The 14,366-nt window shown below is 43.6% G+C and overlaps 1 protein-coding gene across 3 annotated transcripts in view; it reads left to right on the top strand.

Annotated features, from left to right (window-relative positions):
* The window catches only part of DZIP1L (DAZ interacting zinc finger protein 1 like), a 41,148-nt gene that overhangs the window by 9,000 nt on the left and 17,782 nt on the right, over window positions 1-14,366 (top strand). For all 3 annotated transcript variants that reach the window (XM_064587425.1, XM_064587420.1, XM_064587424.1), the window contains exons 3-7: window positions 996-1,577; window positions 3,907-3,991; window positions 6,958-7,079; window positions 7,767-7,928; window positions 10,772-10,900. In XM_064587425.1, the coding sequence (XP_064443495.1) occupies window positions 1,050-1,577; window positions 3,907-3,991; window positions 6,958-7,079; window positions 7,767-7,928; window positions 10,772-10,900 (1,026 nt within the window). In that variant the 5' untranslated portion in view covers window positions 996-1,049. The remainder of the gene's footprint in view (window positions 1-995; window positions 1,578-3,906; window positions 3,992-6,957; window positions 7,080-7,766; window positions 7,929-10,771; window positions 10,901-14,366) is intronic.

Consider the following 14,366-nt stretch of genomic DNA (forward strand, 5'->3'; position numbering starts at 1 on the left):
AATTCCTCATATCAGTGAGATCATATGATACATGTCTTTCTCTGTTTGACTTATTTCACTCAACATAATACCCTCCAGTTCCATCCACGTCGTTGCAAATGGCAAGATCTCATTCCTTTTGATGGCTGCATAATATTCCAGTCAAATTACTCTTTAAAGAGAGAGAACAATTTCTGTGTCTGCCAAGAGAGTGGAGAGGAGAATCTGAGTCTTTTGAGAACAAATTGGACCTCTTTTCTAAACCAATAGGTTTGAAAAAAAGACCATCACGGACTGAGCAGAGCCTGTGTGCAGAGACATGGCCGCTCTATTAAGCAGCCCCTGGCAGCGGGGGCCATCATCTTACTCACATCCCACCAGAGGAAGCATAGTCCTGTGATCACACTTTACAGCTGGGGCACCTGGGGAAAGTAGCCCACTCCTGGTCCACTATAATCTTGTAATGACAGGAGGAGAGGATGGGGTGTGGTGGTTGTTAGGAGGCTCTGCCTCCCATGGCGAGTTATTGGACGTTATCCTGAGGTCAGTATAGGGTTGCAGAAGGACCCACTTAGACATTTGACCCCTCCCTCTGACAAAGACCTCTGGCAGGGACTCTCGCTGTGGACTTGGGCGCGGGGCACAGAGGAGGGGAGATTCACTTGCCTCATTCCTAGCAGGAGGACCTCCTATGTGCCAGATACTAGGCTGGGTGCTTCACTTGCCTCATTCCTAAGCACAAGCCTGAGAAGTAGGCTCTGTGATCTCCCAGTATGCACAGAAGGCTGAAGGATGTGAAGGAACTTGCCCGAGGCTGCGATCTGAATCCGCACCCGTGCGACTGTAGAGCCCACACCCGGCCTTCTGCAGCTCTCACCACGTCAGTGCACCCCGTGGGTCCTACGGCTGCTGCACAGCCCCCTCCCCTCACCCCACTGAGGCTCCCGCTGGCCAGGTGTACTGTACGTGCAGCCAGATGTGTCTTGCCCAACTTGGACCCTCTCCTTATTTTCCAGGTCCTCTCTCAGCTCCTGTGCCTGCTGCCGTGGCCTTGGTGGCACCCTCCCTCGATGGTCGGTCCAGGGCTTCCTCAGCCCATGCAGTCCCCGGCTAGCCCTGCTGAAGGCCTCAGTGGCTCCCTCTTTGGGGCCTACCCGCTCCCTACCTTCAAGTTCCAGCCTCGCTCTGAGAGCGTGGACTGGAGGCGCATTAGCGCCCTGGACGTGGACCGCGTGGCGCGGGAGCTGGACGTGGCCGCCCTGCAGGAGAACATCACTGGGGTCACCTTCTGCAATTTGGACCGGGAGGCGTGCAACCGCTGTGGGCAGCCCGTGGACCCGGTGCTGCTCAAGGTGCTGCGCTTGGCCCAGCTCATCATCGAGTACCTGCTGCACTGCCAGGATTGCTTGAGCGCCAGCGTCGCCCAGCTGGAGGCCCGGCTGCAGGCCAGCCTGGGCCAGCAGCAGCGCGGCCAGCAAGAGCTGGGTCGCCAGGCTGATGAGCTCAAGGGCGTGAGAGAGGAGAGCCGCCGGCGTCGCAAGATGATCGGCACCCTGCAGCAGCTGCTCCTGCAGACAGGGGCCCACAGCTACCACGCGGTGAGGAATCTCTGCAGGGTGGGGGAGGGGGAGGGCTGTGGGCCCAGTCACCGGGCCGCCTGGGCGGCACCACCACCGGGACCATGCTTACTGGGGTGAGGGGCAGATGTTAGAGCTGTCTCAACAAGTTCTCCAGTGTGTGTGTGTGGCAAGTGTGTATCTGAAGGATATGTGTGCATCTGTGTGTGCCTATGTGTGTGTGTGTTTATGGAGAGGGTGCATGTCTAGGGTGTGCAGGTGTGAATGTGTGGAGGATGTGCATGTTTAAGGACAGCGTGGATATGTGTGTCTACCATGTGAATGTTTGGAACATACATCCGTGTGTGGTATGTGTGTGTATGTATGTAGAGTGTGTGGTGTGTAATGTGTGCTCGTGTGTGAAGTGTGCACCTAAAGATATATTTACGGTGTGTGTGTGTGTGTGTGAATGAAGGACATATATGTGTGTAAGGGTGTGTGTATTTATGGAGGGCGTGAGTGTATGTTTGAAGGGTTTGTGTGTGCATGTAGTAGTGTGATGTAAAAAGGCGTGTGTAAGAGCTGTGTGTTTGTGTGTGTGTAGAATCAGTCTGTAGCAAGAGACTGGTACTGCCAGGCCCATTCCCGAAAAGTGATTCCATCATTCAACCAAGTGACAGTTCATTACGCAGAGTGGCGTTTGGACATTCGCATCTGCATGGCTAGTGTGGCCTGGGGACCACTGCACTCTCATGAATTGTCGTGGGCCAGGCTCTGAGGAGGCAGGCACAAGTCATGCTGGCTCAGGTGTTCAAGAAAGTCATAGTTTGGTGGTAGGTGGGACAGAAGGAATCATATGATACAATGTAAATGGATCTAATGGTAATCGATACAATGTTAATTACAATAAAAAGGGTCAGAACCCTTTCAGTTGTAAATGCCAGAGCAGCCGTTTAACTTGGCTTAGGCCCATAAGGGATTTATTGGCTACTTTAACTGAAAAATCCAGAGCTCTGGTGGGACTCAGGTGTGGCTTGTCCTTGGAATCAGATGATGGGCACCAGAATTTAGTTTGTCTCTGTAGCTGTTGACAACTCTTCTTCAAGTGTGGGTTCCATTCTCAGAAAGATTCTGTCTGTGTGGTAGCAAGTTGGGCTACCAATGCCAGTATCTGACTTTCCCAGGTTCAAGGCTGGCATGATAGAAGGCCTACTTTGGTCCCAGAAACCCGGCCGGTTTTTCATCGTGTCCTGTATTTGGCTGTGTTTGGGTCTCCTACCCATCTGGGAGCCATTCACAGGTCCCCAGGAATTCAGGGTTGTGACTGGTCTAGGCCACATGTCCCACCGTGGAGCTGGGGATGGACCAAAGCCCATGGATGGAAAGTAAGGGACAGAGTGATTCCCCAGAAGAAAACCGGGGTTCTGTTGTCAGAAGAAGGAGTGGCTACTATACTCTCGTCATGACTCTTTAATGACACCTTCTGGAAGTTGCGTAAGTCACTTCTGCTTACATGTCATTGGCCAGAATTTAGTCACATGGCCACACCTGGCAAGCGAGGCTGGATCATAAAGTGTTTATTCTCATTAATCTCATGACCAGCTAAAAAACAGGGTTTTGGTTACTGAGGAAAGAGGGAAAATGTGTTTTGGGGGGACAACTGGCAATTTTTGTCACATTTGTGTAAAGATAGCAAATAATCTGCCCTCTTAGTCTGATTGAGTAGGATTAACAGCCTGCAAAGTTGTCTTGGAAAAGTTTTGAGGTTTTACAGTGAAAAGATATGATAGGTTGGTGGTGTCTGAATGCTTGAGGAGAGTGAAGCAGAATTAGAGATATTATTATTTGTTCTCCTCTGCTCTGGTGGTTCTCAACCCTGGGGCGAGCCCTGGACATTGGCTTTTTTTTTACTTTGTATCATGACAATTTTTAAACATGTACAGAAGAGAGAGTAGTGTAATGAATCTTCATTTGTACACTACTCAGCCCAATCGTTATCAACTCATGGTCAATGGTTTTGGACATGTTCCCCTACCTGCTTGCCCCCACGCCTGCATCACTTTGAATGTGTTAGACATATGGTGTTATCTATAACTATTTCAGTATGTATCTCTAAAAGGCAAGGACTCTCACTTTTAAATATAAACGCTACCATCATCACGCCTTGAAAAACCAACAAAAATTCCTTAGTATCCTCAAATACCTAGGTAGTGCTCACAGCTCCCCAGGGCGCTGGCAGTGTTCAGATCAAATTCTTCATTTCTGAAGCAGCCCCGGGAGCCCACGGAAATGGGAATTTTGATATTGGGAGAACCCCAGGTTGAGCCAGGTGATGTAATCCTGCACTTACCACTGTTTCCTTTCTGTGCAGTGCCACCTGTGTGACAAGACATTCATGAATGCCACCTTTCTCCGGGGCCACATCCAGCGCCGGCATGTAGGTGCGACAGTAGGAGGTGAGTCCAGGTGGCCCTCCTGGGACCGTGGAAGAGTCTGGGCTGGTTTCCAGTGGGTGTGGGGCACATAGACCATCACAGCTGCCTTCAGACCTCATCATCCAGTAGAGGAGGGGATGATCCCACCATCCACCACAGGCGGATCCATCCCATGTGGAGCTGGGAGGGTTTCTGACCATGTGTGTAGAGAAAAAGGGAGTCAGACAGGTAAGTTCAGTGTTAGCTTTATCCCTTCCTATTATGTGACCACAGTCAATGCACCCCCTCTGAGTCTCAGTGGCCTTTGCTGTGAATGGGGCAGTCAGACGGCGTGACTTTGAAGGGTCCTTACCTTCCAGCCTTCTATGAATCTGCTATTCTCTGATGCTAACTATGAATGGGCTTAAATGGGGTTAATGAGCAGTTAGACCAGTTCTTTGACTTTTTGTATGTACATGAGCTAATTATGACTTAATCACTTTAATTTTACCATTTCAAATTCCAAAACTAGTAGCAAGGCTGTATGTTTCCACATAAAGAGATTTGCATATTTTATATCCATATTTGTGGTTCATAAGAAATAGCTGTTAACACGTAAAATAAATATAAATATGAAAATGTAAATCATATAAATATAAAAATCCCATTAAATAAAACTTTTTTCTTATTTTTCATTTAAATTTCCTTTTCAAAGAGCAGACTTAGAGTTTTAAAACAGCACCATTTACCTAATTATTATGCATTTATTATGTATCTAATTCTTCTTGGTTCTGCATTGGAGGCTGCTAAAGAAAAACAGATTTTCTACTTCTTAAATGAATTTTTCTGATAAAAAGACATGTCTTTGAAGAGATATTTGTATACTGATGTTCATAGCAGCATTATTCACAGTAGCTAAGATGTGGAAGCACCCAAATGTCCGCAGACAGATGAATACATAAACAAAATGTGGTATATACATGCAAGGGAATATAATTCAGCCTTAAAAAGAAAGGAAATTCTGTAACATGTTACAACATGAATGAACCTTGAGGATATTATTGTAAGTGAAGTCAATCAGTCTCCAAAGGACAGTATGATTCCACTTATATGAGGCACCTAGAGTAGTCAAATTTATAGAAACAGAAAGTAGAGTGATGATTGCTGGGGCCCAGGGGAGAGGGTCCATGGAGAGTTATTTAAAGCATACAGAGTTTTTGTTTTACAAGAAGAAAAGAGTTATGGAAGTGGATGCTGGTGATGGTTGTACAACATTATGAATTATGAATGTATTTAATACCATTGAACTGTACATTTAAAAATGGTTAAGATGCTAAATTTTATGTTATGTGTATTTTACCATAATAAAAAAATTGGAAAAAATGCCTTTGACCTGGAAAATTTATTTTTTTAATTAATTTATTTTTAAAAAAGTCTGTTGATTTTTTTTTAAAGATTTTTTAATTTATTTATATGCCGGAGAGAGAGAGAGAGAGAGAGTGCACAAGCTGGGGGAGTGGCAGGCAGAGCGGGGAAGGAGGCTCCCCGCTGAGCAAGGAGCCCAATGCAGGACTCAATCCCAGGACCCTGGGATCATGACCTGAGCCGAAGGCAGACGCTTAACCGACTGAGCCACCCAGGTGTCCCTTGACCTGGAAAAATTTAAATACAGAAGGGTAGAAAAGTGAAAATAAAAACCATGGACAATATCACCTAGTTAATATTTTGGTGTGTTCTCTGTCATTATTTTTCTGTGTACGTATATAGTCCTATACTATGCAGTTTTGCCTGTTGCTTATCTTCAATTAAGAATATATCACATTTCCAGTGTCATTCAGTCGTCTTGGAGAACATGATTTTTAATGGCTGAATAGTATCCCATCCTGTGGCTATCATAATTTATTTCACAATTAAATTACTTCATACTTTATATGGGTTACTCATAAATTTCCCTATTATAAATCACATGATGATCTACATTCTTGTATGTAAATCTTTGTGCATATTCCTTATTATTTTCTTAAGGTTAAGTGCTGAAGGAGAAGGAAAATATGTTCTTCGGGCAACTTTTGCTAAATTAATGTTCATGATCTTTTTATTCTCAGGCAGCTGGCTTTTCGGATACCCCTGCTCTCCTTTTTCATATCATCTCAAATCACTTTGTTAACCCAAATTAATTTCTACCACATCTAAAAATTGCTTAAGCGTTTCCAAAAAGTCCAGTCTGAGGAAAACCATATCTCACTTCGGGTTTTAATAATGGTGCTATCTGTCTAATAGGCACTAAAGGTACTTTAAAAAGTAACAAATGTTCAAGTACAATTGGTGTCTTTTTCATTAACCAGTAACTCTTGGTTTATAAGTATGTGGTTTAGTTAGAATGTTCTCTTATAATTCATTTTCTTTTTAATCTTAGAAAAGTGAAAGTATACACTTAAAACAACCTCGGCTGAAAGTTTCCTTTATAATACATGCTGCTTTTTTTTTTTCATTTGAAACTTAATACTATCCTGTATTTCTGAACAAAGTGAACTTAAAACTACAATTATTTTCACTATGTTAAACTCCTCTCTGATGGCTGTCAGGATCCACTGATAGGTTCTTTGTATCAATAATCACTGTGCGCGTGCTGTTTGGTATTCTGCTTCTGTTACCCTACCCATCTCCCGTTTACATTTGTGTGTGTCGGGACTGTCAAAAATGGTTATTTTCAATGACAGTAATGGTTCACGCTTAGTGAGCAGTCAGGCCAGGCACTATGCTAAGCATTTTGCACTATCACATTTCACCCTCAAGACAACAGTCTGAGTTGGGTGCTGTTATTTCCATTTTCCAACTTGGGGAAACTGAGGGTCGGGGAGGTTATGTCACTTGCCCGCGGTCAGTGTCCAGTGGAAATGGCATAGCTGGTGTCAGCCTGAGGTGTGGCTGATTGCATAGGCGAGGAACTACACTTCATTCACGTTTTCACTGAAACTGGCCACCCTGTCTTTGCATGGACCCCACAGGGAAGCAGAAGCAGCAGGAACAGCCAGTGGAGGAGGTGTTAGAAGAGCTGCGGGCCAAGCTAAAATGGACCCAAGGGGAGCTGGAAGCCCAGAGGGAGGCGGAGAGGCAGCGGCAGTTGCAGGTGGGCCTGGAGAGGAAGCTCTGGGGAGACCCCCTCGTGGACTACCCAGGAGACCCATGAGGCACCTGTCTCCCACAGGACCAGATGTCTAGCTGGTTTCCTGCAGCTGGGAGTCAGCGCCAGGGTGGCATCTTCCTGGGTGTGGCAAATGATCTTAGGCTGGCTGGGAAGGAAAATTCAACTATTTTTCCAGATCTGTGTGGCCAAAAGTAGAGCCGAGAATTGCACTCTCCTGCATTATTCAGCACACTGTGAGGGCATTTGAACCAGAATGTTAACTTCTTACACTACCCTGCTGGTTTGCTTTTTGAGAACAAAGACTGGATAAACTCCAAAGTGCAGTCTCGAGGATGTACTTAGTAGATAATTGTAGAATGAAAGTATGTAAACTTGCCTCACCCCTTTCTTCATGTAGTCATTCTTCATTCATTTCCTCAGCACCCATTTATCGAGCACCAACTATGCCAGGAATACAAAGAGGGAGAAAAGACGGGGTCCCTATCCTCAAGGGACTTTACAGTTCGGATAAGACTTGGCCCCCTCCATGTCCAAACAGTGGGGACTGTGGGATGAATGTGCTTTGGCTCTCCACAGTGACTTGCCCAGACAAGGGGCCCAGCAGTTTCTCAGTCAATATTTGCCAAAATGTGGAATTAATGATTCTATTGTTCTTGCTTTTCTTTCCAGGAAGCAGAGATCACCCGTCAGAAGGAAATAGAAGCTAAGAAAGAATTTGATGAATGGAAAGAAAAAGAGCGGGCCAAGCTATATGAGGAAATAGACAAGCTAAAAAAATTATTTTGGGATGAATTTAAAAGTGTTGCCAACCACAACTCTATGCTAGAAGAGGTACCCAACACAAAAGGGGTTCAAAGTTCTTTTGCTGAAGAACTGTTTATTCTCAATATTTATTTCTTAGTTTGTGCTAGTTTTATTTCATCTGCCATTGGGGGCTAATATACTGTGAGGCCAGATACCAGAGGCCAGTGTCAGGGATCGAATCCCTGCTCTATCACATATTGGCTGTGTGACCTTAGGCGAGTTACTTAACCTTCCTGTGCCTCAGTTTCTTTTCTGTTAGATAGGTTGCTGGAAGGGTTAAATTAGCACACAGACAGCACTTAATATTGTCTGGTATATAGTAACAACTCCCTAGACATTATCTTTATTTTTGCAAAGGGCTTTCTTTCATCACTGGACAAGATATGAGGCAATATTTAAATGAATGCACTTCTCAAGTATGTGCTGAGTGCTGCCTACCTGCCAGGCGCTCTGCTGGGGTCTGTGGAAATCACACGGAATAGTAAGATTTACTGACTCTGTTTACTGGTTTCCAGCCCCTGTGCGGGGCACCTTATTTACAATAACTTTCAATCCTTACAACAATAGAACAACCATAACATTCTCAAAGTAGGTACATTGTTTGTTTACTTATTCTTTTTTAAAGTTCTTTAAAAGAAAACTATTATCATTCCTCCTTTACAGGGGAAGACACTGAGGCCCCAAAACATGCTCAATGTCACACAGCTACTAAGAGGTAGACCAGGGATTTGAACTTAACTTTTTAAACTTCAAAGCCTCTGCTTTTCTACTGGGTATACGGTCAAGTTTATTCAGGAAAACCTATTAAAGGTTATTATCCCTGGACTGCATCTTCCCATATAAACCTATATGACTAAAACCATACCAGGGAAAATGTTTTGGAGGAGAAATATTTTCAGAATATATGTAGCTCTTGTTGATCCTTCTAACATCAAGGAGAATCTTCTCTTGTTTTTGAAAATGAACTGCCTGGTAGCATTTCTCACAATCATTCTACGTTTTGCTAAAGAAACACCTGGAGAACTTTTCCAGAAGGAGATTGTCATGGGATATGAGTGGAGTCTTGGGTGATCCATCATCTCAATCTGAGATGGGAAGCAGGGGATAGGGAAGGCTGTGGGGTTGAGATGAGAGCCGTGTGTGTGTGTGTGTGTGTGTGTGTGGGGTTATCTATAGTGGCCCAAGCCCTCCCATCCTAAATGTTCCTGCAGTGTGGTCAGGGACGATATGTGGGAGACAAGATGCTGCTCCACCACACGGAGCTCATGCTCTTACCAGCTCCATGCTCCTCATTCCTGAGCAAGCCTGCACCCCTGCTGACTCCCATTCCTCCCTGACATGGTGCTAGCTGACTAGATATTTGATAGGTATTGATTTGAATTTGGATTTATTGTTTAGAAACCACCTCAGCAAAGGTTGGAGGCTTACTTTGGTTCAGAAATTCTAAGTTTTGGTGAATGAGGACATAATTCTTACCATCCATGGTTTCTTTTTAACTTGGATCACATTTTCCTACACTGGAACATCACTTTTCTGGTCTTTCCTTTATAGGATTGCTTGTGCTGTGTTTTTATGTCTGTATGTCTCCCCCATCTCCTCTCAAGTGACATTTTATGATTTTACTTTTATTATAGGAACCAAACTGGATACACACTTCTCAGTGTATTTGGATAATTATTTTGTTAGTTTTTTTTCTAATTTGGGGGAGAAAAAGATAAGATTTCATTTACAATGAGTGTGAATAACACTAAGCCCGTCCGTCTCATTACGTAAGACAAGATTCCCCTTGCTGTTAGGAGGGCCAGTGAGAGGGAAATACTTCTCGAAGATGTTTCTCCTCAAAATTTTCCCTTTGATACAAAAGCCTGTGAGCTTACTCTGGCTAAGTTACCTAGCTGCAGAAAGAACCTTAGGTAAGATGTAGGGTAAATCCAGCTGCCAAAGGAGTCCCTAGTTGAATGGAAATTACCATGAAGGTTTGTAATGCCGAGAGAGCCTGCTCTCTGGTTGTCTGAGCATCGGTGTGAGGACAGAAATGACACATCAGAAGCCGAGGGTTGTGCATCCACTTAAAAAAGCATTTGACTCTATGAAAATACTCAATTAGAAATGGTTAACATTTATACCCAATACTGCTTTAGCAGATGAGAAGAGTTAAAGCTGAGCAAGAAAGATAACAAGTTAAACTCAGGGACTTGCAGTTCTTTAAAGCTTTAATAGGGGGCTTATGGGTTTTGTGTAGTGATAGAGATGGAGATAATTTACTTTTGTGACTGCAGCAGTGATATGTTTAAAAATATAACCATAGGTGGCAAGGCCCCTCGTCTTGGATCCCCTTTTCTGTGCCCTTTCCTTCAGATGACACACTGCTAGCTCAGGAATCACTAGGTATTGGCGACACAACTCCAAGCCAGGCCAAGCCAGGCCGTCTTGGTGACAGCCAGCATTTTTTGGTGGGAGGAGGGACAGGAGTCCTCAGGGAATGGTCCAGAGTGCATGAGACCCTCCCAAAGCCCCTAAGAGTCTGATTTTCTTCAGCCTATTCGAGACTGAGGAGGAAATGGGGGCAGAAATGTCTGACGAGCTCTGGGTTTGGGGTACAGCCGGATTTCAGTGCAGTTGAAATTCTGCTCTCGAGTTCTGTTCGTCCACGGGGCACCTGCTTCTCCCGAGTAAGCACTGAGCTCTCAGGGGAACCCTCGTGGAGGGGAATGCAGACTTGTGTGAGTATGCGCAGGCACGTAGATGTCTGCTGAGGACAAGCGGGAGTTTGGTGGGGTAAGGTGCACCCTTCTGACGTTGCTCAAGGTATAAAAGACAACATCAAGATTAGATCTTCATCTGAGTAAGACCGTGTCCTGGCTTTTCAGAAACTGCAGGCGCTGCAGTCCCACAGGGTGATGGAGTCCAATCTCGGGTCACTGCGGGATGAGGAGTCTGAGGAGCGACTCAGGCAGACTCAGGAGCTCCGGGCCCTGAGGGAGAAGATGGACATTCAGGTGAGCTGATGGCTCTTGCCCATTTCCCCACAGCTAGCCATGTTGCTTTCAATAAAATTTCTCAGTTTTGCTCTATGGTTTTACGGAAGTTGGAAGACATCAGGTTTTATCTTTGCAGACCTTCTGCCAATGCACGAAAGCATGGGATCGGATTCTTAGGGTTCTCAGGTGAGGCTGGTGATACACGTGGGTGCAATATCAGGTTTGCCTGGGATCTTTCCAAAACACATACAGTTATGTCCCTTACTGGGTACCTTTACCCTCATTTTGATTCCAACCCAGTTGAAACTCTCAGCAAGTGTGATAGTCTCCTGTTTTGAAGGCATTTGGGGTGGGTCTCGTGGGTGATGGTAAATATCTAACAACCACTCTCTGGGCCTAACAAAGCTTTAATCTGTAGCAGTTGCTGTTTTCCGTAGTGTAACATTTCCCACCCTGGCCGATTTCATGCTGCCACTGTGAGGCCCCTGGATATGGAGTCAGAGAGGCTGGAGCCCAGTCCCTCTCCTGAGCCGGCACGCGGTGGCTCTGGCCAGCACTGGACGAATCTTACAACCGTCCAGCTACATATGGTCTGCATCACTGATCACTCCATGACAAGGAAGGGCCTGGTCACTCAATCAGGCTGTGCTTCTGTTTCTGCTCTGTAAGATTATTAAGAGAGAGCTTAACATCTGACAGCAGTAAAGTGTTTCCACTGCTTGATGTTTTACAAGTTTCACATTAAGAAAAGCTAATTTTTTTTCTATGACCTCTGTTCTCATCCTTTGCCTCATTTTCTATGGATTTCCTTACCAATTTGAGAGTTTCTATGACACATGGAACTTAACCCAACTCTTTCTTGTTCTTGTGGTTATTTATTTTATTTTTTTTAAAAGATTTTATTTCTTTATTTGTCAGAGAGAGAGAGCATGAGCAGGGGGGAAGGGCAGAGGAAGAAGCAGGCTCCCCGCTGAGCAGGGAGCCCGATGCGGGGCTCAATCCCAGGGCCCTGAGCGGAAGGCAGACGCTTAACTGACTGAGACACCCAGGCGCCCCTGTTCTTGTGGTTATTTTCCCCACACCATTGTTCCTTCAATTTTGTTCATCGTGGTTTAGGCCATACGAAATTAATAATGTTTATGTGGTCAAAATGATCAAATTATCAATCTTTTGTTTATGGCCACTCTGAGGTTTAAAAAGAAATGTTTTTGTGTTCCCTTTTAGTGCCTTTATGGCCTTATTTATTTATTCCTTCATTCATACATACCTCTTTATTGAGGTATGATTGTTGTGTAAAAAGTTGTACGTATTTGATGTACGCGATTCAGGGAGTTTGGGGATAAGTACTTACCCTTGAAACCATTAGGCCACAGTCATATCCATCACCTCCCAAAGTTTCCTCCCACCCTCTTTATTATTATTATTATTATTATTATTATTATTTTCTTTGTGTGTGTGTGGTGATAACACAACATAAGATCTACCTTCTTAGCAAATTTTAAGTATACAATATATCGTGCATAACAAACCTTGTACCCTTTGAGTATAACCTCCCCATCTTAACCCCTGGCAACCACCATTCTCTCTCTGTTTCTATGAGTTTGGCTATTTTAGATCCCACACGTAAGTGAGATCATACCGTGTTTGTCTTTCTTGTCTGGCTTATTTCACCTAGCATTATGTCCTCTAGGCTCATTCATGTTGGGGCAGGGTTTCCTTTCTTTTTAAGGCTGAATAGTATTCCAGTGTATGTATGTACCATGTTTGCTTTATCCACTCATCACTCAATGGATTACTAGGTTTCTCTATTTTGGCTATTGTGAATAATGCTGCCAATGAACATGGGAGGGTGAGTATCTCTTTGAGATCCTGATTTCAGTTTTTTTTTTTGATCAATATCAAGAAGTGGGGTTGTTGGATTATATGGTAGTTCTGTTTTTAATTTTTAAAAAAGATTTTACATATTTATTTATTTATTTATTGGAGAGAGAGAGGGCATGGGCAAGAGAGGGAAGGGGCAGGGGGAGAGGGACAAGCAGACTCTGTGCTGAGCATAGAGCCCCATGTGGGGCTCATTCCATGACCCTGAGATCATGACCTGAGCTGAAATCAAGAGTCAGATGCTTAACTGACTGAGCCACCCAGGTGCCCCTTAATTTTTTTTAACAACAGAAAAACAAGTTTATTAACAAATATATCTTATGTATACATGGGAGATATCTGGGGGAAATGAGTAAGTCTGTTTTTAATTTTTTGAGGCATTTCCACTCTGTTTTTCATAATAACTACACCAATTTACATTCCCACCAGCAGTGTATGAGGATCTCCTTTTCTTCACATCCTCACCAACACTTGTTATATATATATATATATTTTTTTTTTAATAATAACTGTCTTGACAGGTATGAGGTGATATCTCATTGTGGTTTGATTTATATTTCTGTGCTGATTAATGATGTTGTAGGCCTTCTTTGGGGAAATGTCTGTTTGGATCCTTTGTCCATTAATTTTTTTTTTTTTTTTTTTTTGCTATCGAGGTGTAGAAGTTCCTTATATTTTGGTATATGAACCCCCTGTCAGATATGTGGTTTGCAAAATATTTTCTCCCATTCCATAGGTGGTTCTCCTTTTGGATGGAATATTCTGTGTACATCTGTCTGATCCATTTGGTCTATAGTGATTTCAAGTCTAGTGTTCCCTTTTGGTTTTCTGTCTGGATGATCTATCCGTTGTTGAAAGTGGGCCATTGAAGCCCCATGCTCTTACTGTATTGCTGTTTCTCCCTTCAGTTGTATTAATATTTGCTTTCTATATTTAGGTGCTCTGATTTTGGATGCTTATATATTTACAATTGTTATATTGATGAATTGACCCCTTTATCATTATATAGTGACCTTTTTTGTCTCTTGTAACAGTTTTTTACTTAAAGCCTTTGTGGCCTGATGGAAGTATAGCTACCCCTGTTCTCCTGGTTACAGTTTGCATGAAATATCTTTTTCCATCCCTTCAGTTTCAGCGTATGTATGGCCTTAAAGTGAGTCTCCTGTAGGCACCATGTAGCTGGATCTTGTTTTTCTAACCCGTTCAGCACTCTATGTCTTTTGATTGGAGAACTTAATCCATTTAAATTTAAAGTAATTAATGGTGAGTAAGGACTTACTTATTGCCGTTTTGTTAATTATTTTCAGACCGTTTTGTAGTTACTTTGTTCCTTTCCTCCTCTCTTGCTGCCTTCCTTTTTGGTTTGATGATTTTATTTTGTAGTGGTCATGCTTTGATTCCTTCATCTTTTGCATATCCACTATAGGTTTTTCTGTGGTTAGTGTGAGACTTACATAAATCATCTTATATTATAGCAGTCTATTTTAAGCTGATAACAACTTAATATTGGTTGCATATAAATACTTCTCATCTTACACCTCCTGGTGTTCACAAACCAGCCAGTTGGAGCTGTGGCTGGTTGCTGAGATCCCTGTGCCACCAA

This window comes from Mirounga angustirostris, unplaced genomic scaffold, assembly GCF_029215605.1.
Source record: "Mirounga angustirostris isolate CCGP_5_RB_7025 unplaced genomic scaffold, mMirAng1.0.hap1 SCAF_1, whole genome shotgun sequence".
Taxonomy (NCBI): domain Eukaryota; kingdom Metazoa; phylum Chordata; class Mammalia; order Carnivora; family Phocidae; genus Mirounga; species Mirounga angustirostris.